The sequence below is a fragment of the Lampetra planeri genome, chromosome 7 (genome assembly GCF_965212315.1).
Source record: "Lampetra planeri chromosome 7, kcLamPlan1.2.h2, whole genome shotgun sequence".
NCBI lineage: Eukaryota > Metazoa > Chordata > Hyperoartia > Petromyzontiformes > Petromyzontidae > Lampetra > Lampetra planeri.
This window is the reverse complement of record NC_136113.1, coordinates 4,334,198-4,356,995: the sequence shown is the minus strand read 5'-3', so window position 1 is coordinate 4,356,995 and position 22,798 is coordinate 4,334,198. Positions and strand designations below refer to the sequence as shown.

At 45.6% G+C, this 22,798-nt stretch overlaps 2 protein-coding genes and 1 long non-coding RNA gene across 3 annotated transcripts; 1 reads left to right on the top strand and 2 right to left on the bottom strand.

The window, feature by feature from the left end:
* Nucleotides 1-2,057: 2,057 nt before the first annotated feature.
* POLR2G (RNA polymerase II subunit G) lies at nt 2,058-5,252 on the bottom strand. The gene is made up of 8 exons (XM_078596005.1): nt 5,082-5,252; nt 4,123-4,232; nt 3,239-3,398; nt 3,002-3,052; nt 2,790-2,855; nt 2,629-2,700; nt 2,445-2,478; nt 2,058-2,293 (listed from the first exon to the last, which is right to left on the bottom strand). Exons 1-8 carry the CDS (start codon nt 5,091-5,093, stop codon nt 2,280-2,282), a joined length of 519 nt encoding a protein of 172 aa, XP_078452131.1. The 5' UTR covers nt 5,094-5,252; the 3' UTR covers nt 2,058-2,279.
* Nucleotides 5,253-5,510: 258 nt separating this feature from the next.
* Nucleotides 5,511-11,751, top strand: MRPL4 (mitochondrial ribosomal protein L4). The gene is made up of 9 exons (XM_078596004.1): nt 5,511-5,781; nt 6,903-6,978; nt 8,271-8,412; nt 9,252-9,303; nt 9,504-9,621; nt 9,809-9,915; nt 10,601-10,710; nt 10,957-11,030; nt 11,271-11,751. The coding sequence occupies exons 1-9, from the start codon at nt 5,737-5,739 to the stop codon at nt 11,414-11,416; spliced, it is 870 nt and encodes a 289-aa protein (XP_078452130.1). The 5' UTR covers nt 5,511-5,736; the 3' UTR covers nt 11,417-11,751.
* A 5,588-nt stretch (nt 11,752-17,339) lies between these two features.
* LOC144719806 (uncharacterized) lies at nt 17,340-21,237 on the bottom strand. Its single transcript, XR_013585667.1, has 3 exons — nt 21,159-21,237; nt 18,471-18,547; nt 17,340-17,482 (listed from the first exon to the last, which is right to left on the bottom strand). It is a non-coding gene; the product is annotated as an uncharacterized LOC144719806 (long non-coding RNA).
* Between the last annotated feature and the right edge of the window lie 1,561 nt (nt 21,238-22,798).

Below are 22,798 nucleotides of genomic sequence, written 5' to 3'. Positions count from 1 at the left end.
GATCAGTGCCCCACCTGATTACAGACCAATTCAAACCTTATTGGTCACCCCGTGCCCCTTATACATCTCAACGTTCATCCTACAAATTCCCATCAAATGGGAGAAACACAAATAGACAAAACATGTTTTTGTTGCACTTATTGAAACGGCTGTACGCCGCGTGGACCTGGAAACTCAATTTCAATGTACAAGAATACGGGGTAAACCGCATGGGTTGACAGCTACGTCGTGTGAAGTCCTCTTCGTTACTCCACTGCTGGACGAGGACCCGCTTCTCCACGCCGTGGGCACGGTTCTGTGACCATACTTCACCACGCTGGTCGTTGCGGGGGCCGTAGAAGCAGACACGGTGCGATTTCGCTGCACCGCCCTCTGCTGACAGCATAACTCTGACAAGTAGATTTGAAGTTTTCGTGACTGCTTGTATAGCCTCTTGTTACAAGCAGACCCTTTTGCCCACTTCAGCAATTGTTTCTTGCTGTGGTTGTCCCACCTGATGACGGGCACTTGTGTTGCGCCCGAAACGTCGTGATTTCATTTATTTTATTCCTACGTGACTTTACCGAAAGAACCAAGAGTATGACCAGTAATTATTAATATTTGAGTGACCTATTTTGCACTCCTACCGGTGTTTGTTTTTGTACTGTTTGCTGGAACATCTTTGGAAAAGAGCTTCATAGCTATAACCGGATTCCTGCAGTCAAAATAAAGATTATGATATTCCTTCAGGAACCTGTACTTATTCTCATCCACTTTGTTGTTGCCGTGCTCACACACTGCGGATCTTTGTCGTAAAATAATCAAATTGCTAAACGGGATCATGCGTGTAACAATAAACACGTGTAATAATAGTTTAATACACGTGAAAAAACAAGCATAGCCATACCTGTCAACCCCTTATCAGTGCCTACCTTATTAGACTAATTCAGACCTTATTGGCCATCCCGTGCCCTTATAAATATAAACGTTCATCCGACAAAGTCCCATCACCAGGGAGAAACACGCAGACCATTTTTTGCCCGTAGTTAAACGGCTATACGCCATATGGACCTGAAAACTCTGGACCTGAAAACTCAATTTCCCTGTACAAGAATGCGGGTAACCCGTATGGGTTGTAACAGGTATGCATTGTTCCTGTATTACCAAACATTCCAGAGCGTTTCACACACTTCGTTATAAAACATGGACATGCCTAACACGAGCAGCGAGTGAGATATGAACCAGTGCTGAATCCTACACGCCATTCAATCCTCATCAAGAAGCAGTATAATTTATCCATGAGTTTTTTTTTAGGTTAGATCGCATAAATATAAATGTGTAGTTTAACCCACCACCACCAATTAGCAAGGTTTGTCACGAAAACAAAACATGCAAATTCCTTACGAGTACAACACACCGGTGTGTTGGAAAGTAAATCCACAACATTTACAATTCGCCGGTAATTACAACTAGCATCATCAGGCAAGAGCCAGAGTTGTAGATAAATCCTCCTGTTTCATTCTTAGAGGGAAACATGTGATGTTACTTTTGAGTCAATCAGGTGCAAAGGCCAGAGGGGGTTAATGAACGCATATACATTACTATGGATATCCATTGGGTTATTCATATTGTAATCAACATATATTAAGTACGCACATTGTGCTTGTACATCCTGTTTTTTGTGTGAATCATTTAACCAGAAACTGGTGAAGTATGTTCCAACCCCCCATCACTGATATGGCATGGGGGCATATTTATTTCAGTTATTTTTGTGAATTTAATAGGATTTTCTCCTGTTAATACCTTGAATAATATTTCCCATGTATATGCACATTTTAATGCACCTATTAAGTTTACTGTCCTTTGGGACATCTGTGAAAAAAAGCTTCATAGTTCATCAGATTCCTCCAGTCTAAAGAAAGATTCGGATTCAGAATTACAAGAATTTGTACCTTTTTATAAACTGCAAATCTACATTATTTTTGGAATAAGAAGACCGAGTAAGTTTTCTGGGAAAAAAAGTTATTTTGTTTAAATTAAGACATGTAATGAAATTGTATATACAGACAGGTCAACAATTAGTCTGATGTACATTTATTCAAAGATATAAAAAAGCAACAACTTACATTTGAACAATGTTCATTTATCATTTAACCTACAAAGATCCATTTTCAAATAATATTTTCTGTTGATGCAAACTATCAAAGTATTATTTCTATTTTATGCCAGTGTGTTATGATTGAAAAAATATTAACACGGTTGAATCTGTAGCCATCCCAGCATCTTCGAAGTGCAGCAATTTAGCTGACAAGACCTAAACAACAAACATACATAAGTTTAAACAGTGTGCTTTTGTATGACAATTCATCATAACACATCATGTATGTACATATTTGTTTTATACACCTTATTATGCAATAATCGTAAGTGTTACGCTTCAATGTATAAGATGGTTATACACTTACCCAAATAATCGTCCATAAGGGAGCCGATGGCAAACTGAATAAACAAAGGATAAAGTCAGACCATACATTGCACACGAAACATTGAACATTAAATTAACGTATCATTGTTAAAGATATGGATTTATTCACATTTGAAAATACTGAGTGCATGAAGTTGTGTGTGCATTAAGTATTGAACACTTACAATGTCGTTTTTGTCAACTCTTGTTCCCACGATCTTGAGCCTGATTTCATCATCTTGCTGGATGACAACGTCCTGTTTAAAATAAAACGTTAATTAAGTATAAACTCTGATTTGTCGTAGTTTTGCAAACTGTTCGATGTGCGATTTCAGCTGCACAATACCTCATCAGTAGTTTTGTAACACGGTGGGTTTGAGTTTGGATCAAACTCCATCTCCGATGGAATAGACTGTGAAAACGAAGAGTACACACATTAACAAAGACTTGCAAAACAACTTAAACATCCTCCAGAACAATCGAATCCATATGCGAGTAAATTATTACACAGGTAACATATCTGCCGTTGCTGTGCATCATGTTGTAACCAATGCTTACATGTCTGGAGATGAAGCATGACATTGGGCCGACCTCTGTAAACAGGCCAACCTGGGGGTGGAGGCAAGCGACGATAATTTAATAGTTTAATTCTATGCTGGTCATCTTGTACACCTCATTACAGTCACGCTAAAGAATTGACATCAGATCCCTGGACATAATCCCCAAATTCATGAAAACATTCCGATATTATAGTTGAACAATGATGGGTGTAGCACAAGCCAACCTGTGAAATACCTTGTTGACTTGAGTGACAACGGCATCGACCACCTCGCCTTTGAACGGGCGGAAGACGATGGCGCGGTATTTAACTGGGTAGAGGACAAATCCCCTTCCGGGTTGGATCATGCCGGCGCCAATATTGTCAATAGTGGTCACCGCAATGACGAAGCCATACCTGCAGAGACACAGCATTACACGTCAGATGGTGCCCACAGAGCTAATGAGTCACATATTCACTTTAAGATGTTTTTTTGTTCATGTTTTTGTTTTTTGTTTGTTGCGGTTGCACCCGATTCAAGAGCCGAATGGCTCACAGGGCTATACCTAATAAATGAACTTGATCTTGAACTTGACAACATCACGCCAATTAATAACATTAATGTAACTGACCAATTTGTGTTGAGTGTGTTAGATTCTATGTTACAACTCAGAGAGTTGCAAGGTTGTTGTTGTTAACTGAAGCAACGTAATGGGCTTTGGATGAGTATTTTACATATGGCCAAATTGTGTTCGGTCGAATAGCCCTCACCAGAGGTGTGGACTCGAGTCATGTGACTTGGACTCGAGTCAGACTCGAGTCATGAATTTGATGACTTGCGACTCGACTTGGACTTGCATAACAATGACTTTGTCCCACCTATGAGATGTGGACTCGAGTCATGTGACTTGGACTCGAGTCAGACTCGAGTCATGCATTTGATGACTTGCGACTCGACTTGGACTTGCATAACAATGACTTTGTCCCACCTCTGGCCCTCACAAGCCGTCCGTAGTGGGGGAGGCCCTTTATCCGATAGTGTATTTTTGAAATGTCTGTTGAAAGTCGAGCATTTCAGCACAAGATCGTGTAAACAACCGGACCGTGGCCCAGTCCTAAAAGGAGGACCACCCCCGCGTACTTTCCAGAGCAGGTTCCCTCCACCTCAGTGAAGAGCTTCTGCTTCACAGTGTTCAGTAGGTTGGGTCCGAAGTATCGAGGATGCAGGAGAATCTCATGCTCCAGAGAAATCTGCTCGGGAGACACAAAACACGCAGACAGTACACAGGGCACACGTGTGGCGGCTACGTGGAGACGTCTAAAAGATTCCACCGGTGCACACAACGAAACGTCGCAGCATATTTCATCCGAGACGGGGAAAATAATGAATTAATCTCAAACAAAGTGGAAGGAAACGATGAACATCTCGAAAAATAAAACGTTTTCATTCAAAGAGTCGTAGCTTTTAATCACTTTAAAGTTCTGCAGAATCACTAATTTCCCATTTTCCAAGACCGCGCGTACGGGAGCCTCTGTCAGTCCCCACTCTAAACCCTACGGCCGAGGCCCCATGGACTCAGCCACAGTAATCCTCGAACAGCTGGAGCCCCACCACAGTCCAAGTTATATTTAATGTACCATTGGAACCTCATTTGCCAGAAGAAAATTTTTTTTTGTTTTTTTTTACCCTTTTACCTGGCAACAAAACTGACACCTTTTTTTACAAGGAGTCATGTTTGCATAGACCACAATACCTGCAGTCATAATGCAAACAAAAAAACATAACTCTGATAATGTGCACTGTCCTTGAAGTTGATTGGTCCACACCCGAGACAGCTTTCCGTAGAGCCTAGTCTCACATGATGTTGGAATCCGCCTTTCGGCGTCATCTGGTCCAACACCATCTGAGACAGTTTTGTTGCTAGCCAGATAAAAGGGTAAAAAACCAATTATCATATTTAATGTAACCAGGTCAGAACTCATTTACACCATTGGAAGTCACCGGGACTCCAAACCAACGCCACTGGTTGAACCAGGGCCCTGGGTCCTCCAGAGTCTCGCTAAGGCGATGTCCCTGGCCGCCTAACGCGAGGCACTCACATGGTAGAACATATTCTCTCACACGGGGGGCGTGCGGTGGAGGGATGTCCTCTCGCCGTGTCCTGCTCGCAGCGTCTCCCAGACAATGGTCGCTGGCCCCACTCCGCCCGCCGTCGTTCACTCTCGCCGCACGTGTGACGATCCAAACGCGATCCGATTCGATTCCGAAATGGAATCGAAAAATCAAGAGTCGATTTTCGTCTGCAGCCGCTCGGTTGCGTTGTTCCGTTTCGTTTGCGTTGAACGGCGTCTCGTGCCGTCTGCGATGGCAAAGATCGAGTTTGAACATGGGTCGTGTGCGTTCCAAACCATCGATGAGCTTAATAATAGACCGTGCCATTACCGCGTGAATCGATTTAAAAAAAGTTGTTTTAAATGATATCGATACGAACCCTCCCCCCGTGAACGGGCAGTCCGCGAACCGGATACACTTTTGAGTAGCCTCCAACAATACACAAGTTACAACAGTCTATTTTTTTGCTTTGACTTGTATTAAATATAACCTCTGATTGAATGTCTTTCAATAGAGGAAGAATTTAATATTTTTGTAACTAAAATAAAATTTTGAGTCGTGTCGCTGTCCGCGACCCCAGAAGTAGACCACCCGGCGCTTGACCTCGAGCCCTCGTGGTGCTGGAGCGGGGATCGCGAAGTGATGCTCGGGCTGCTGGCGGGACAACTCCGGGGCGCCGCGCCCCGGGTGAGGGGAGAGAGTTGAGGCGATAGAGGGCGATGGGAGAGGTGGTGAGAAGCGAGAGAGGGTGTAGGGTGAGGGGAGAGAGTTAAGACGAGAGAGGGTGCAGGGTGAGGTGGTGAGGGGAGAGAGGGTGCAGGGTGAGCGGAGAGAGTTGAGGCGATAGAGGGCGATGGGAGAGGTGGTGCAGGGTGAGGGGAGAGAGTTGAGGCGAGAGAGAGTGCAGGGTGAGGTGGTGAGGGGAGAGAGTTGAGGCGATAGAGGGCGATGGGAGAGGTGGTTGGGGGAGAGAGGGTGCATGGTGAGGGGAGAGAGGGTGAGGGTCAGACGAGAGAGGGTGTGGGGTGAGGTGGTGAGGGGAGAGAGGGTGAGGGTCAGACGAGAGAGGATGCATGGTGAGGCGAGAGGTGGTGAGGGGAGAGAGGGCGAGGGTCAGACGAGAGAGGGTGTAGGGTGAGGTGGTGAGGGGAGAGAGGGTGAGGGTCAGACGAGAGAGGGTGCAGGGTGAGGGGAGAGAGGGTGAGGGTCAGACGAGAGAGGGTGCAGGGTGAGGCGAGAGGTGGTGAGGGGAGAGAGGGCGAGGGTCAGACGAGAGAGGGTGCATGGTGAGGGGAGAGGTGGTGAGGGGAGAGAGTTGGGAAGAGGGTGGAGGGTGAGTGGAGAAGAGAGGGAGCGTGCATGGTGAGGGAGAGGGCGGAGAGTGAGACGAGAGGGTGAGGAAGGTTATGGGAGAGAGCGCAGGGGGTTATGAATACAGGAGTGAGTGGAGAGGGGTCAGGGGTGAGTGGAGATGATGAGTTTAGAGGCGAGGGGTAGAGGGATAGGTTGTGGACGCGACGAGGTGGCCTGGTGGTTTAGGGGTCATGTCGGAGAAACTTAGCTCGTACCACTCAGGTTTCAAGCTCTGTGCCTAGGTGTGTCTGGCGTTTCATAGTGCCCAGTATCTGACGGTGCTAATCGCCATACCAAGCCAGTATTGTACATTTCACGTACCTGTCGTGGAGTTGGTTGTAATTTTAATTTTCTCAATTTATGGACCTCAGTGGTATGATGGGTTGGCTTGATTCAAGCCGTGCATATGAACTCATACGTTTTTGTTGGTGGTGTTGTTATTTTTGCTGATGTAGTTGCTGTTGGCTGGAGTGGGGCCAAAATTACCTGCCGTGGTCAGTCACGCCAGCCTATGCCATGCAGCCCACCCAGGTACCCACGTGTTCCCCCAATCCTTCTACCCATCCATGATGCTTGCACTTTAATTATACCTGGTCTGAAACCGTTGTACTCGATTATTAATGCATCTATGCTCTAAAGTATTATAATCTGACCACCTGAATTCGTTTGCCTAACATGAAATGACAATGTTGTCTTGACTCTACTGTCTGGTTGAGCAAACACAGTTGCAATGAACCTAGTTACCTCCAATAGCCGTGACACTTTGTCACAGCCAATTTTTGAGTACAAGTAATTCACAATTCTCTGGCCTGGAGTGGAAAATACTGTAAGCACGGCGTAATTACGGACGATATTCTGGGTCGCTGGTAGATTGGAGTAGGCATGTGACTAGTAGCCATAGCCATAGGGAGAGCGATAATGGATTATGTGTGTCGGGTGTGGGAATATTTTCCGAGTTGCTGATCTACACACTCCCAAGTTTATATGAAGCCCAGGCCAAATGCATATGTTAAGGACATAAAAAAAATACAAAATAAAACTTGTGTTCTTGAAAACGTAATTTTGTCCAGAAGGTGTTCCATTGACTCAGAAAATGTATTCCAATGTAACAACATTGTTGTTTATTGGTAATAGCATGTAAACTACAATGACAGACGTTCCCAACAGTGTAGGAGAGGCTTGATTAATACATGTTAGTTGCCCACCTGGAGCTCGGATAAAAAAAAATGCATCTTTGATTGGTATTCTAAAATCAAGTAAAAATAATGCTGTTTTTTGCTAGGAATTATAGCATTGGAAAGAACAGTAATGCCCCTTGAAATGAACAAGGCCACTAATTGCCAGACATTGCTCCTGCAATTTGTGGGAGAGAATAATTTCGACCGAGTCACTTGCTGCCATAGGCTACCCTTTAGAAGAGAGTGATGAGCTGTGACAACTTCCTTCCATGGAATGACAGCCTTGGCAGTTTCCCATGAAGCCCATTCCTGTTGTCATTTCAGTTCTGCCTTTATGGGAAAGGAAATTTAGTTTTTTGTCATTGATATGTTTATCTCATAATTCCAACTTTTTCAAAGATAATAGGCTGACCATTTTTTTTGGTGAGAATGTGTTTTTCCATTTTTAACTCTTCAAAGTTTAATTTAATTCTTTATATTTAACGCGTCTGTGTGTGCCATATTTTATGTTCTTACTAATAACCAAATGATGCATTGTGTTAAATAATCCATGTCTTTTTTTACTCATTTATTTGGGTTATATTTTAGAAAGCACGTGCGTAGACTCAATCGTGTGCGCTTGTCGTTCCTCCCTTTCTACCAAAGAGTCCGTGGTGTGGCCCTGCGAGGTGGCCGCCCCCGTGTATGCGCCCATGCGCCAGGCATGGCTGGAGTCTCTGCGCGGTTTTGATGTCGATCAGTTGGGCCTCGTCGACCTCCACCCGGACGTGTTCGGTGTCCCCCCACGGTGCGGCCCCATTCCTCGTTCTTCTTGTGGCGCACACAGTGACGCAACACACACTTTGTTCCATTGCGAGCGATTTTTTACATTGATTGGTGAAGCAGTATTTGCTGTTAGACCCTATTGCCATCCGGTAAATTATGTGGTGATACTGCGTTGGCAGTTGTGCTTAAGTACAAATAACAAAAAATTCTACACATCAATAAAATTGCCTTAAAATGAAAAATAGGCAACGTTTTTGCCGATGGCCCTTCATATTTAAATCACGAGCCATTGCCAAAAATGTCATTTAATATGTACTTTTTCTTTTATGGCAATATGCATGAGCAATGTGTTGAGTTTTTTGCCACACTGTAGGTCACATATTCTGTTGGTGGTTATTAAATTGTGATATTGTATTTATAGCTCTTTGTCAATCCGTTGTTGTCATGGGGGTTGTTTTTACTTCACGCAGTGTGAGTTTGTACAGATACACTTGGCACTGATTTCAGCCATGGCCTGGGATTAAATGTCATCAGGTTCATAGTGCAGTGTGGGAACCACTTTGTCACAGATCCACTCCTTATTTAAATTGTACATTGTGCTGAATGTCTCTTATGTTAAAATTAAAAAGAGCATCTGAGTTGCTGTCATCAAGTTTTGTTTGCTGAATTTTGAGTCAATGCAATTCACGGAAATTAGTGTGGAAATTCAGGAGGGAAACAACCAGTTATTTTAAAGAATGGCTCATTGAGGTCAGTTGGTGTAGTCTTTTGTACCCATACGGGGACTGTCATAATTTGTAATGGTGTTTTTCTTTATGTATTTCTGCTATTAACATTTTTTACATTTTGTTTTTTCATTAGGCTTGACATCCTACATCAAGTCTTAATATGGCAGAAGAATTTCAAGAGGATTGTGAGTGCTCTATTTCACAGCAAATAGATAGCAGCACATATAAACTTAATATGCGTGCAGTTTATTTGACAAAAAAAATATATTTTTTTAATTCCAGCACCCATGTACGCATTTACAGTAGCGCCAGAGATACTGTTCAGCTTACTGGTTGTGGCTACATCGATGCCCTCGGCACACGTGTGACCTGTCAACATTCACAGAGCTACGCGAAAGCGAAGACACGCGCTGAGATGCGCGGCGGTGGTCGCAAGCCGTGGAATCAGAAGGGCAGCGGACGCGCACGACACGGCAGCATCCGGTCCCCGATCTGGAAAGGAGGTGAGGATGGCACGCTTGTGCCTTTGTGTTAGCGCTCGCTGATGCAGCACGGTGATGTAGTTTGGTGGTGTGATCTAGAAAGCACGTGTGGCTGACGCATTTCTTCGTCCTGTGTTAGCTCTCGCCAGTGGTGCGCAGTGGTGTGAGGTGGCATTTGGTTAATGTGATGCGACACCGTGTGCGGCAGGTGGCGTGGCGCATGGCCCTCGGGGCCCGATCAGTTACTACTACATGCTTCCTATGAAGGTCCGCGTCAAGGGTCTCACAGTTGCCCTCAGTGTAAAGCACGCACAGGTACGGTCCGCTTCGTTCGACAGAGGCATTGCTTTCCTATTGATACTTGAAACAGTTATATAAGAGTAATTGGGGTTGAATAATGTAATGTGGGTTGGAAGTGCAATAAAATCCATTGTACTGTGGCTCTGTTCCTACGACTATGCTCCCTACCTTCAACATTCCACACTGGCCAGAATGGTGAAGTATGGTTAACATACCTGTCAACCCACATGGTTTACCCATATTCTTGTACAGGGAAATTGAGTTTTCAGGTCCATACGACATATAGCCGTTTCAATACGGGCAAAAAACCCATTGTTTTTGTCTATTTGTTTGTGCCTCTCCCTTGTGATTGGAATTTGTAGGATGAACGTTGAGATGTATAAGGGCACGGGGTGACCAATAAGGTCTGAATTGGTCTGTAATAAGGTAGGTATAGATAAGGGGTTGACAGGCATGGGTTAAATAACCCCCATGACCCACATGGTGTGGAGAGGCCTTCATCCGGCATTGGATTGACAAAGGGTCATACAGGTGCTTTGAGACTCTATTCTCAAGCTCGAGGTGTGCTTTAAATAAAATGATGGTGTCGGTGCATGATGAACTTCTTTCGCACCGTACTTAGCCAACTGTGCTAATCGAAGGTGCGGGTGAAGCACAACTAAACACAAAAATCAGTTCTACAGAAATGATGTGTGCGCAGGATGACTTGCACATCGTCGACTCCCTGGACATACCCACGGCCGACCCCCAGTACCTGCTCGACCTGGCGGAGTACAGACAGTGGGGCGACTCCGTCCTCATCGTGGACGTGTGAGTGCCACGAGAGATGCCCCTTTGTGATCATTCTTCGTTTTCGTTACGTCTCACTTCAGCGTCGTTTTAACAGTACCACGATACAACTGCTTAAAATGTGAGACATTCAAAACACAATGACAGATTGTTTACGTGAGTATTTTTATTTTTTTACAATTAACTAATGTCCAATGAAGGATTGTATATAAAGCCGTAAGTGAAGCCCATGAACGCAATGATTGTTTACTTTGAATGTTTTTGTAGGAATGAACAGATGCCAGAGAATATCCTGGAGGCAACAGAAAAACTGAAGACCATCACTGTGATGCCTGCATTGGGTAAGCTATTTTATAGCACACTTGAAATAGCCTTAAAAAAAGACCCAGACGATAAAAGAAACATCCGAGCCTAAACCCATTTAGCCTGGACGGCCAGGTAATCTAGTTTTTAATGTCTTTTTTTAAATGCTGACATGGCAGTCTGCTCGATGGCGGTGGTGGCTGTGCACGCCCAAAGTTGTCGTTGGTCATGGACGATTGATGTCGTGCACCCCTGCTTACCACGCCGTCATGTTGCAGGGCTGAACGTGTACAGCATGCTCAAGTACCACACGCTCGTGCTCACAGTTGACACGGTGCGCTTCCTTGAACGCAAGCTGCTCTGGCACAAGGATCGCTACGGGCCGATCTACCCAATGAAGCTGCCCTACACCGGGATGCCCTGATGATGATGCGGCAGGTGATCTCAGCGGCCGCCGAGATCACCTGCAGGATACCGATGGAAGGTGTTCACTGGACTCAATACGTTTAAGATTTCACGGATATGATGTGAAATGTAAAATGTTATCATCTGTTTTGTGCTTTTTTCTTCTATAATTGTATCTATTACACTTGACTTATTCGGCAAGCCTTCATTTCGGTATTGGCGAACGAGGGTGCAGATGTGCACTTAGATGTATTATGTACTTCATCCAGTTTTTGGCGAGTATTTGTTAAAATGTATACATTTTGTCTGATAATTACATTGAAACTTGGGTAATAAACATTGTACATCTTAAAATGGTTTGGATTTTTTTTTGTGAATTCAAGCCAAACGCCATATTAAAATTTTAGTTCGTAGATAAAGATGAGCAGAAATCATACCCTATCTTCTAAATATGCTGCAGTGCTCTTGACGTAGGACTCTGACATCTGAAGGGCCTGTCGAGGCAAAATGCTAAGAGCTGTGATTGGACATCAATATTGTCTCTGGGCGGTGGTGGCATGCGCATGTGATCCATCGCTGTGGAGGCAAGAGTTGGTGGCTCATAGAAATGTTGTAAAACTCCCTTCCCATGGGTGTCGAGGTGCAATAGCATGGCTTGCCAAAAGAATATGGTATGGCAAATGTGAACTCCACCTGTTCCATATCACCATGGCTTGCCAAGAGAATACGGTACAGCAAATGTGAACTCCACCTGTTCCATCTCCGATTAGTTCCCGCACCACCGATTATCACGGTTCGCTACGTACGGTACGAAAGAAGTTCAACATACATACACACACTGACATGGGGTAGTGTTGCCCCCCCCCACACATGTGGGTTTTCTCACACGTGTAAAAAATATATTAATTGGCCAATAACATTACAAAGAGGACCACAGAGCTTGGAGGTATTTGGTTCTGGCTCTCACCGTCTCATTCTCGTTGCGAGTGAGCAAATACTGTGGCACGTTACAGGTTGAATAATTATTAGTATTACTATGAAAAGACCATGGTAAATGCTGGTTATTGGGTTGAACTGCCAGTTGTCAACAAGCATTGCAATACAGTGGGTCAGTGTCATACATGATTTCCATATCAATAAACTATTACTCTTTATTTAAAACTATTTGAGAGCCCATGTGAATAATGTAATTTCCAAGAGAAACTAAAACAGGATAAAAACAAAGTAGTGAAACACAAAGCACAATGTAAGATACATTATTCTGAATCAGTGCATGCATATTAAATCTATTAATGAAATAGCCTCTGGATATAAAGCATTCAGGCATCTCAAAAATGCATTCATAGAGTCGAGAAGCAGATTGAATATTGAAGGTGTTTCTAAATCTAATACAGACACGATATTCTTTCATTTTTTACAGGCATAAAATACAAAGCAATGCCTTAAGGAGTCCTTCAACTGGCAGGGGATTAATGATGTTGATGATAAAATACAAAAGATTTACCAAATTTGGTATTAATGCTTGCAAAATGGCATGATTAATTATTGCATGTTAATTTTCAAAGGATGTTTTTTTTTTGCGTGGCAAGAGCACACGTTTTAATGCCTTATACATTTATAGCAATGAAAATGTCTTGCCTATCGAGAGTGGAACATGTCGGGTCATTGCAGAGGTAAAAAGTGATGCATTTTTTTTCTTCCAGAATGAATCCTAAATAAATTCACTCCCATTTGCTATCATGAGGGCAACTACCACTCCCCCAACCCCACATACAATTTGATTGAAGAATTGAATCGTTACCGATGCAGTGCATCAAATCACCAGGGGAGTCGCATCATTGCGGCCCTGGAGATTGGCAAACACGCATGCGTACACACACATGCAGACTCACTCCAGAGCTTGCATTTGGAATGGCTGCTTGTATATGCTCACGTTGGGAATTTGGTATTGCGAAGATATTTGACTCGGAATTCACTTATCTTGCATGACTTACGATGCATTTGCCAGGACACGTTTTAAATATACTATTAGTTAAATGATAATAGGTTTTCACCTTTTTTTCTGGCAACAAAACAGGTGTTAAGATGTTATAACACCAAACTGAAGCCTTTTACGAGGAATCATGTTTGCATTAACCACAATGCTTGTGGTCAGAATGCAAACAAAAAACGTACTCTGATAATATATGGCATTGTCATTGAAACTGATTGGCCCACACCAGAGACAGCTTTCTTTTGAGCCTCTTTTCAAACGGTTTTTATCATATCATGATTATTATATTTTGGTCCTGGCAAAGGAGGTCCTGCCATGATATTAGTTACATGTTGAATGTTATCAAGCTGTGGGCTTAAAAAAATGTACGTAAACAGTTCCCAGTCGACAGATTGTAATCATCCTTCATCACTACAGTGGTACTGGACTGTGGGGGATGGCGTGAGGGAAGGCAATGGTGTGAGGGGAGTCCTTCAACCAGTAGTGGATAGAGAATATATTTCCCCGAAAAACTATCCTTTTTAATAATTTCATATATTTTAACAAACAATATAATTTTAAAAACCCCATCAAACATCATTTGCCTACATATTGTATGTATGTTGGAACTTATTTCACACCGTACGTGGCCAACTGTGAATCGGAGGTGCGGGAATACATTGCCGCAATGATGGACTGTAACCTAATTGCTTTAACTCGTCGGTTCTTCCGGTTTGGGTTCTGTGAAGCCAATATCAGGGAAGAACCAGAAACTGGATGTCTTCTTGTTTTGGCTCGTACCAACCGGTGTCCCGTTCTTCTCTTCGTCCATCGGGCTGCCCGCGGCGAGGAATTCTCCCTCTCCCAGTGGCTCCTCTTCGCTGCAGTTCACCGGTGGGTTCGTGTGTTCTTCTGTTTCAGAAACATCCGATTTACTGGTGGACTTGCTGAAGGAAAACAGTGTAAAGAAGCCTCTGCTAGGCTTGCCTTCCGGTCCAGTCGCAGATGTCTTGTCGAAAGATTTAACTGCAGCGTTTTCATTGATTGTTTCGGCAACCTGTGGCTCTTCTGGGCTGCTTGATTTGTCGGAACACCTGTCAATGGGTTTTTCGATATTTACATCAGCTTCAGACTTTGCTGTGCGAGCGCTGCTTTTGAAAGGAATGGGTTCACCTGGGGCTTCCGAGTCTGCTCGAGTTGCATCTCGGCATTCTACTTCTGCATTGCCCCCCGACACGGCTGTCATTGCCTCCCGCCGCGTGTTTTTATAGGAGGTGCCCTCGCGAGACATCGCGGTTGCATTGTCAATCTCTGGCTGTTCTGTATCAGTCGATGAATTCTCGGAATGCTGCTGATTTTGTTCCATCAGATTGTCACTGTCATTTTCTGGTTTCGTACTTGGCCGTGCGGTGCTGGGGGTTGTACCATCATCAGGGCTGCCTTGTAAATCGGCGCTGCTTTGAACCGTGTTTCCGCACACCTCCTGGGCCATGTCTGAGGCCGGCTGTGGGCTCTGTGGGGGCGTGCTGTTCGAGGTGGACCTGGCGAAGGAAAAAAACGAGAAGAACCCCCATCTCTTCTCGGGAGGTTTTTCCATGGTCAGTCCTCCAGGGCTCTCTTTTTCAGCCGCAGCACTGTCAGAAGAGGCCTCTTCTACTCGGGGCCAGAGTTGGGACTGCCCGTTTAGAGGCTCGCCCACTGACTCGTCACATGGGAAAAGTTCAGACCCACCATTCGTTCCGTGCACCACGTTATCAGAGGTGACTTTTGCATTTTCTTCACTCTCCTTGGCTGTATAGATGGAATTTTCGTGACTTTTCTGTGTAGGAATATCCGTAGAAAATGCAGGATCACCAGCTGATGATGCCAGTGTGTTGGCCACTTCTAACGGGACTCCAGGGTGGTACGAGTTCTGCTGTGTGTCGGTGAAATCTACCGAGTTCAAACCTTTTCCCGCCGTCCCACGCACATCCTCGTCAGGTTTTATGGCCATTAATTCAGCATTTTTTTCTGCAGCTGTGGCTGCAGAACATTCATTTTTGCTCGTAGAGTTTGGTTTATTATTGGCTGCATTTGTTGCCGCTGTCTGACGTGACTTTTTTTCTTTTTCAAAAGAGAAAATTGAAAATAATCCTTTTTTGGGTTTCGCTTGCGTGTCTCTGCAATGGACGTCAGCCGGGGTGATTCCACGGGCTGACACATCTGTGGTGGCTTCGGAAATAGCCTCCTCAGAGCACATGTTGCCTTTGGTCTCTTTGAGAGTGGTGTTTGACAGCAAAGGGACCCTTTTATCGGTCTTAACTTCATCACTGCCCTGAGCGACATCTTGTTTTGGGGCTAGTTCGGGCAATGCCACTTGGATACCGCTCTGCATTGTGGTTGATTGCTTTGGTGTCTTAAAAGGTGGTGACTCGGGTGAAATGGAACCATTCTCCATCTGTTTGGATTCGTCGAAGCTGCGTATTTCCATGGCATCGTCATCAGTTCTCATTACGTTATTGCAATTCACCTCAGCTGATTCTTTAATTTCGTCCGTTTTTGGCACCCATATTTTATCTTTTGATTCCAGCACACCCAGCGCTTTCTCTCCATCACGCCTGTGCGTTCCTTCGCTTGACGTGTGCGATGCTTTATTTGGAACACCGCCACAAGCTGGCGATGCCTCCTCAACTGCAACAGTAGGTTTGCTCCTCTGCGTGACTTTACTGGCAGGGGTCCCAGATTCTGCCACTTCAATTGCCCCCCAATTACTCTCCTGGTCGGCGCCACGAGCACCGACAGCAATGGACTGTTCGCTCCTTACGTTTATCTCGTCCACCTGGTGAAGGATGCCAATGCAGACGTCTTTAATGTCGTCTTTTGAAGATTTGCCTTCGGGAGTTAAATTCTCGGCTGCCGGAGCGGTTGCCTCTGCCCGGCGGGCACCCGCGTTGAGCTTCGGCCCCTCGTTTGTCACATCCTCGTATTTTGGCTGCGTGTTTCGCCTCGGTTTGGCGCGATCCCCGTTTTGAACAGGAGGCCCGCCGTGCCCCGCCGTGCTTGGCGGAGGCGCGATGGCTGTTTTTACGACCTGTTCTCGCCGCACCGCTCTGCGCCGCTGCTCCGGAGACGTGGAGCTTAATAATGGTGCGCTCTCTGCGCCACCCAACTGTGGAGCCCTGCTCCCGGTGCCCTCTGCTGCGTCGCTGGCTGTGGCTTTCTCGGCGGCATTGGAGGGCACCGCTTGCAGCGCTTTAGGAATCTCACGGGCGCTCTCGTGAACTTCACCGGCCGCTTTATTTGCGGCTTTTATCGCGGACCTTGAATTACGTTCGGCCAAAGTGCTTCCATTAACCGGCGCTTCGGTCAATTTGTTGTGATTCGTTTCAGTTTCCATCTTTGGGAAAGTGAGTGGGTTTTCAAGCTGTTCTGTTTTCTCTGTGCCGGTGCCACGTCCTAAACCCGGTGGGAAAACTCCTGTCACTACATCAACATCCTCAGCTCCTACGTCGGTTGTGTTTTGGTCAGCATTTGCAAGTCTGACTCCTCCTTTCAGTGGGTGCTTGATTGTTACTGCCGTGTCGACCTTGTTATCTTTAACAGTAACAATCACTTGCACATCTCTATTTGTCGTGCTAATGGTGTCGCCTTCCCCGTTGTTTTTGGCTGCCGTTTCGACTTTGGTCAAAAGAACCACCCAATTGTGTATTTCATAGCTACAGTCTGATATATCACTCGTTACCTCTGTTTTAACGATTAGAAGTTTTACCTCCAAGTGATACCCGTTTGGTAGGATCGGCTGCGCCTGTTGCATCTCGATTTGCCACACTTGGCTCACTTCTGGCTCATCGTCCAACCCTGGAAGAAGGAATTCTTCAACCCGCGGATTCAGGCGGCGCTCCCCGTGTGTCGCTGAAGAGTCCGCGTTGCTCTCCAACTTCTGGGCTTGTTCGGGGGCACGTTCCCCGCGTGTGACGGCTCCGATTTCTCCGATTTCTCCGATTTCTCCGATTTCTCCGATTTCTCCAACTTCTACTCTGTTTGGTGTTTCCCCGATAGTTCTGCTACCGGGCCTGCACGAAGGCCGAGCTGCAGTGAGCCCGTCAGAAGTTTCGGATGCCATCGGGAACCTCTCTGCTCCTCCCAAAGAAAGCACAGAACCACACGGCAAAGAGAAACAAAGTGTACATTGAACAAAACTATCAATCGGTGGAGACAGGTGGAGCAAATCAATACTTACGGGTAAAAAAAAAAAAATTCGCGAGTCAAAAACATAACTAAAATCAAGACGAATGGGTGGCTTGAAAATATTTTTAGAGCAATGAGCACAGATGATGGTATAAACGTGTGCGTTTTGTTAGGGACTGCAATAACTAGGTGAGGGACGATTTACCACCCCCCACCAGTGTCATGATTCAGAACCATGGTTCCATTTCAGAACCATTTTATCTTTGCCTCACTTTCACCATTCTCTGGATAAATGTATTTATTTGTTTGTTGTACCTTCTTTGTACGTGCAATCTTCTCTGCCCCATTAGCCTACATGTATAATTGGCATTTACTTTGCATGAATTGCTAATAACACTGGTCAACACACTTTTTCTGGCATAAGGTATTCCAACGGTTTTAAGGATTCCAAATCTGGCATCAGTTTTTGTCTATCACATCAGGTTTATGAGATATCAAATATTGCATTTTCAATAAAAACTGCAGAAGAAAAATATTAAATAAATGTGGATATCTACATAAAATGATATTATAAACACACTATCCTAAAAATACAGCGCCATATTTTAACACTAAAGCAGTCACTGACTCGCAACAACTTGCAATCATAAGTGACAGAGGTAATTTCGGGTAAAATCAATGAAAATGGGGTCTGCCGATAGCATAAATATGAGATGTGATAGAGCAAATCTGAGATCAGATTTGGAATCGGCACCCTGAAATTAGTCTAAAACAGCTGCAAAAGTCCAGGCCAGAAAAAAATGCTTTTTTTGTTGACCAGTGTAATCGATGCAAGCTCGATTCGATGCATCTGCCGTAAGCGGAAGAGCTGATTTTCACCGCTGAATTGATGCATCCGTTTCACGCGTGGAAAGGGCACGTTGGAGGCTCATACCACTCGGCACTTTTCCACTTTTCGCGGACGCGGGGATTGCTGATGAGCCGGGAGCTCCCGCCTCCTGAGGCCGCTCTCTGTGGGACAGAAACCAAGCCATCGCCACCGCCGCAGCAGCAGCAGCGCCTGGATGTCACTCGTAACTCATTTTTGTGGATAAACGTATTATACGGTCGTAAAATTCAATGCAATTGTGTACTGTACCCACAGCTGCCAAGACCACCTATATCATGGCCCATTTGGAGCAGTGGGTTTTTTCCCCCTGGGATTGTTTACGCTGAAAAGGAAACCAAAAAATATTTAAATGTTTATTTTGTGTGATTAACGTTTGAAGAGAGATTTTTTTTAAGTAAGCAATGTACAAAATGAGACGTGAACATCCCGTTCATGAACCGATAATTTAACTCAAAATAAATGTGCGAGACGTGTGCGGTGAATGTACTGCGAGTGTCGAGGTTGTCGGTGAGTGGCAATGCCAGCCGCAGGCTCCCAGAATCCTTGACACCCAGTGCCGACTCTCGAAACACGATTCGTTTAAAAGTGGCCACCGTGTCCCTCGCACGTGCGCATCCTCATCGTCTTGAGATCAATGAGAACAACGGGCATTATCCCAAATCTTGAACACCGATCGCGGTGTGACATTTTACTAGTGTTGCTTGGAATTTGTTATAATGAGGCTTTAGTTGTTTAATGGAGTTATAAGTTGGCGTTTTGACTCGAGTATAGTTAATACAGTTCATTTGTTTGGTATCTTGCCATGATACTCTTTATTGTAATGGGGTTGCCTGTGGCTGTGCAAATATTTTGTGGTTTCTATTTAATCTGTAATATTGTCTCAACAGTGGCCTTGCTTAGACTAACCAGGCAAACCGGTCCCTTGGCATAATGACATCATGACCGCCCTGCGATAAGCTGTGAAGCTACTTGGCATGCAAGCGCTCTATGATGCACGCTTGTTTCCAAGAATAGCTCTCGACACCGAGGAGATCCAGCGTGGCTTTAGGAAGGGGTTTTTTTTAAATGTTGATGGCTGCAATTTAAATTAGCATTCCTGAAAGCATGCAAATACGACCACAGTTGTATATTCCTCGTGATGACCGGAAACATGGACACCAAGAGCGTTTTAAGGTGTTTTGTTATTATTACAAGCTGCCCGTACATCCTTTGGATGTGACCGTCTGTCCGTATGTCCCTCCGTACCCCCCCTTCCTCCAGCCAGCGAAACGTTTTTCTTATATATTAGTATAGCAGGGAATGGTGGATAGAATGCTACAAGCCAGAGACGGAGTTGAGATGACGTTATTAAAGAAAAGCAAATATAATTGACTTCAAATGGAGTTGGTCATAGTCAGAAGAGGAGGGCCTTTATCCTACATTCGAACGGGGGATTTGTCTAAGTGGTGCAGTGTGGGTGGCCAGAAGAAAGGAATTCCGAACTCAGAAAAAGTGACTTAAATAAGGTTATGAAGTATTTATGGGCATGGCATTGTAGATAGCAGAGGGCAGCGGCAGCTGCTCTCCCTGCCACCCCAGTGTATGGAGGAGCCCTGTGTTGTGGGTCTCGTGCATGCAGCTCAACACAGCAAGTGTGGCCTGTTTACAATGGCCACTGTATTTCAGGAGCTGTATTCGCGATGGTATGGGACTATAGCAGCAGTGGTGTGGCTGTTGAGTGTGCGAGCTGTGCAACTGCACCCAGGGCCCACCGGCCAGAGGGACAATGTCCCTGCCTACAAAGACGGTGGCAATTCAATCGGGGGGGGGGGAGGGGGGGGACATTTTATTACTTGCACCAGGGTCCATGCCAAACATGCTACTCCAGTGGAACACAGGCCAATACAAGTTTCCATCAATATCATCACCACTGACAAATACTGCCTGAAAGCTACGAGATTTAATAATAATAAGTCAACATTTTAGGCAGTGTCCTCAAAAAGGGCCCCGATGCCCTGAAAGTTCTCTCATATACATTACAGCAGCGACAAAACAGTGGTCGTGATGACAACGGCAAAGTATTCCCATCCCGTGATCCGATTACGTACGGTTCATGTCTCGTAAAATAAACGGTCACGTGGGAAACCAAACCAGCGCTGTTGTTGGCACATCAGCCCGCTCCGGCAAGGACCGTGCGGCTAACGCCCGGGTCGCAGCGTGTCTCGCTCGCGGGCACCGTGGCTCCGTTCCCACACCTTGGCCGCTGCCGTTTCTCCTCCTCCTCCTCCTGCTGCTGCTGGTGTCGGCCACCCTCGGTCAAGACCCCACGCTCCCTCGGCTGGCTGCCAGAACCCGGGGCGCACGCGTGTGTCGCGTCCCGCCGCTCGTGACATCTGTTGTGCGCGCAACTTGCGCTTCGGGCGATGGTCGCGATTTTGCTTTTTGGCTGCCACCCGCTCTCCCCGTCATGCGACGTGTAAGTGCGCATCTGAGAACTTTTTGTCAACGGTGGGGTCAGATTGTTCATGGCCAGGTGCGGTGGATTTGTGAGCGCACCTTAAACCCATGCTTAAAACTAAATTGACGCGGGCCGCTATGTTGGTAGGTTCCCATGCGCATTTAACTTTACGAACATTTCATTGCGAGGTCACATCATTTCCACGCTTTTCCACAAACAGATCAGATTGCCAATTGCAGTTGACACCCACCCGTACGTTGTGCTTTCTTTGCCGATGTCTGTTGTACAGTACTCACGTTTTCTCGCCTGTCGGATTCTCGAGGGATGTGGGAGCTGGCGCGTAGCGGGCAGCTGGCCCGTCCCGGACGGCCGCGGTGCCGGGGTGGTTTGCCCGCCCGCGGATGCGTTGTTTATAAAGGCAGCTGCGGTGGGGTTGAGCTGACTCTGACTCCACCCCCCCCCCCGCTAACTCATGCCCCTCCGGCTCAAGTCAGCTGCTTCCTTCAATAATCATGATAATCGAAGTGGTTGGGTGATTGGGTGGGCCCGATGCCCAAAGTTTGCAGCACTGAGCCAAAGTCTCCTGGTTCGAGAGGTGGCAATGATTCACCGTGATCAGAGGACGCGAGGTCAAATCCTGGTCCTAGGGGGTCAAATCTTGGTCCCAGGGGGTCAACTCGGCCCATCGTCCGTCCAGGGTCGCTAAAACGATTGCCGCTTTGTGGGAGGTCAACACTCCCTGTCCCGTGGAGAGGCTGTCTCCCACCACAACGATGATGTTGAGTTGCCACCACTCGCTTGGGGCCTTCTGATGGATACAAGCGCTTTGATAATTACTTGAATTACGGTAACGTATTTTGCAATTAGGTCATGTGTTTTTCGTCGAGGTACACGCGTAAGGTACGTGAATAAACACGCGCGTTGGGCTTGTGAGGTTTCTCTGAGTGTTGTCGGCGTTGTGAGAGTGCACACAAACAGTTTTGACACAACAGAGGTTGTTTTTCTTGCGCACCGATTGAAAACTTTCTTCTTTGGCCACATTTGTTCGTTTACTTTTCACCGTCAAGTTCAAGCTTTCCAAAAGCACTCCAATCTCTTCTCGCACTACCTCTGTGTTTCATCATTTTGACTCCAGTCCGAAATGAACAGCTCTCCTCGGTCCACAAACTATGTTGTGTTGTCCAGTTGTGTCCCTCCAAGTGACATTGTTTAGACAAATTGTTGTACATGACCTATATTAATGTCTCACGTAAATAATGCACCATGGGACCTCCTCTGCCAATACCAAAACATGAGAACAGGTTTTCCCCTTTGTTCTGGCAACACAAGCTCACCCCGAGCTCTCATTACTCTGATAGTGCATTGTCTTTGGGCTGTACGCCTTTTGGCGTCCTCTTGTCGAACACCTTTTGAGACGAGGCTCAAAAGAAAGCTGTCTCTGGTGTGGACCAATCAGTTTCAAAGACAATGCATTATTATCAGAGGATGTTTTTTTGTTTGCATTCTGACCACAGGAATTGTGGTTAATGCAGATATGATTCCTTGTAAAAGGTTTCAGTTTGGTGTTTTAACATCTTAACACCTGTTTTGTTGCCAGAAAAAAGGGGAAAACCTATTCTCACGTAAAAAATGCATTTTAAATAATCATAATAATAATAACGCATAGCCCTTTATTAATCGACTGCTGGAAATGCTTCTTGTGTTTACAGTAGCTCTCCTTTCCCCGCACCTACGATTAGCACAGTTGGCTCCGTATGGTGCGAAAGAAGTTCAACATACTTATGGATGAAGGCCCTTCCAATGCCACGTCAGCCATGGGGGTTGTTTGCCTGCTCCGTACTGCGCCGTACTGAGCCGTGCTGGTCATTGTATGCTGGCGAAGGATCGGGAGCAAGCCCCCAGTTCAGATATCATTCGCCACTGATGTTGGCCGTGA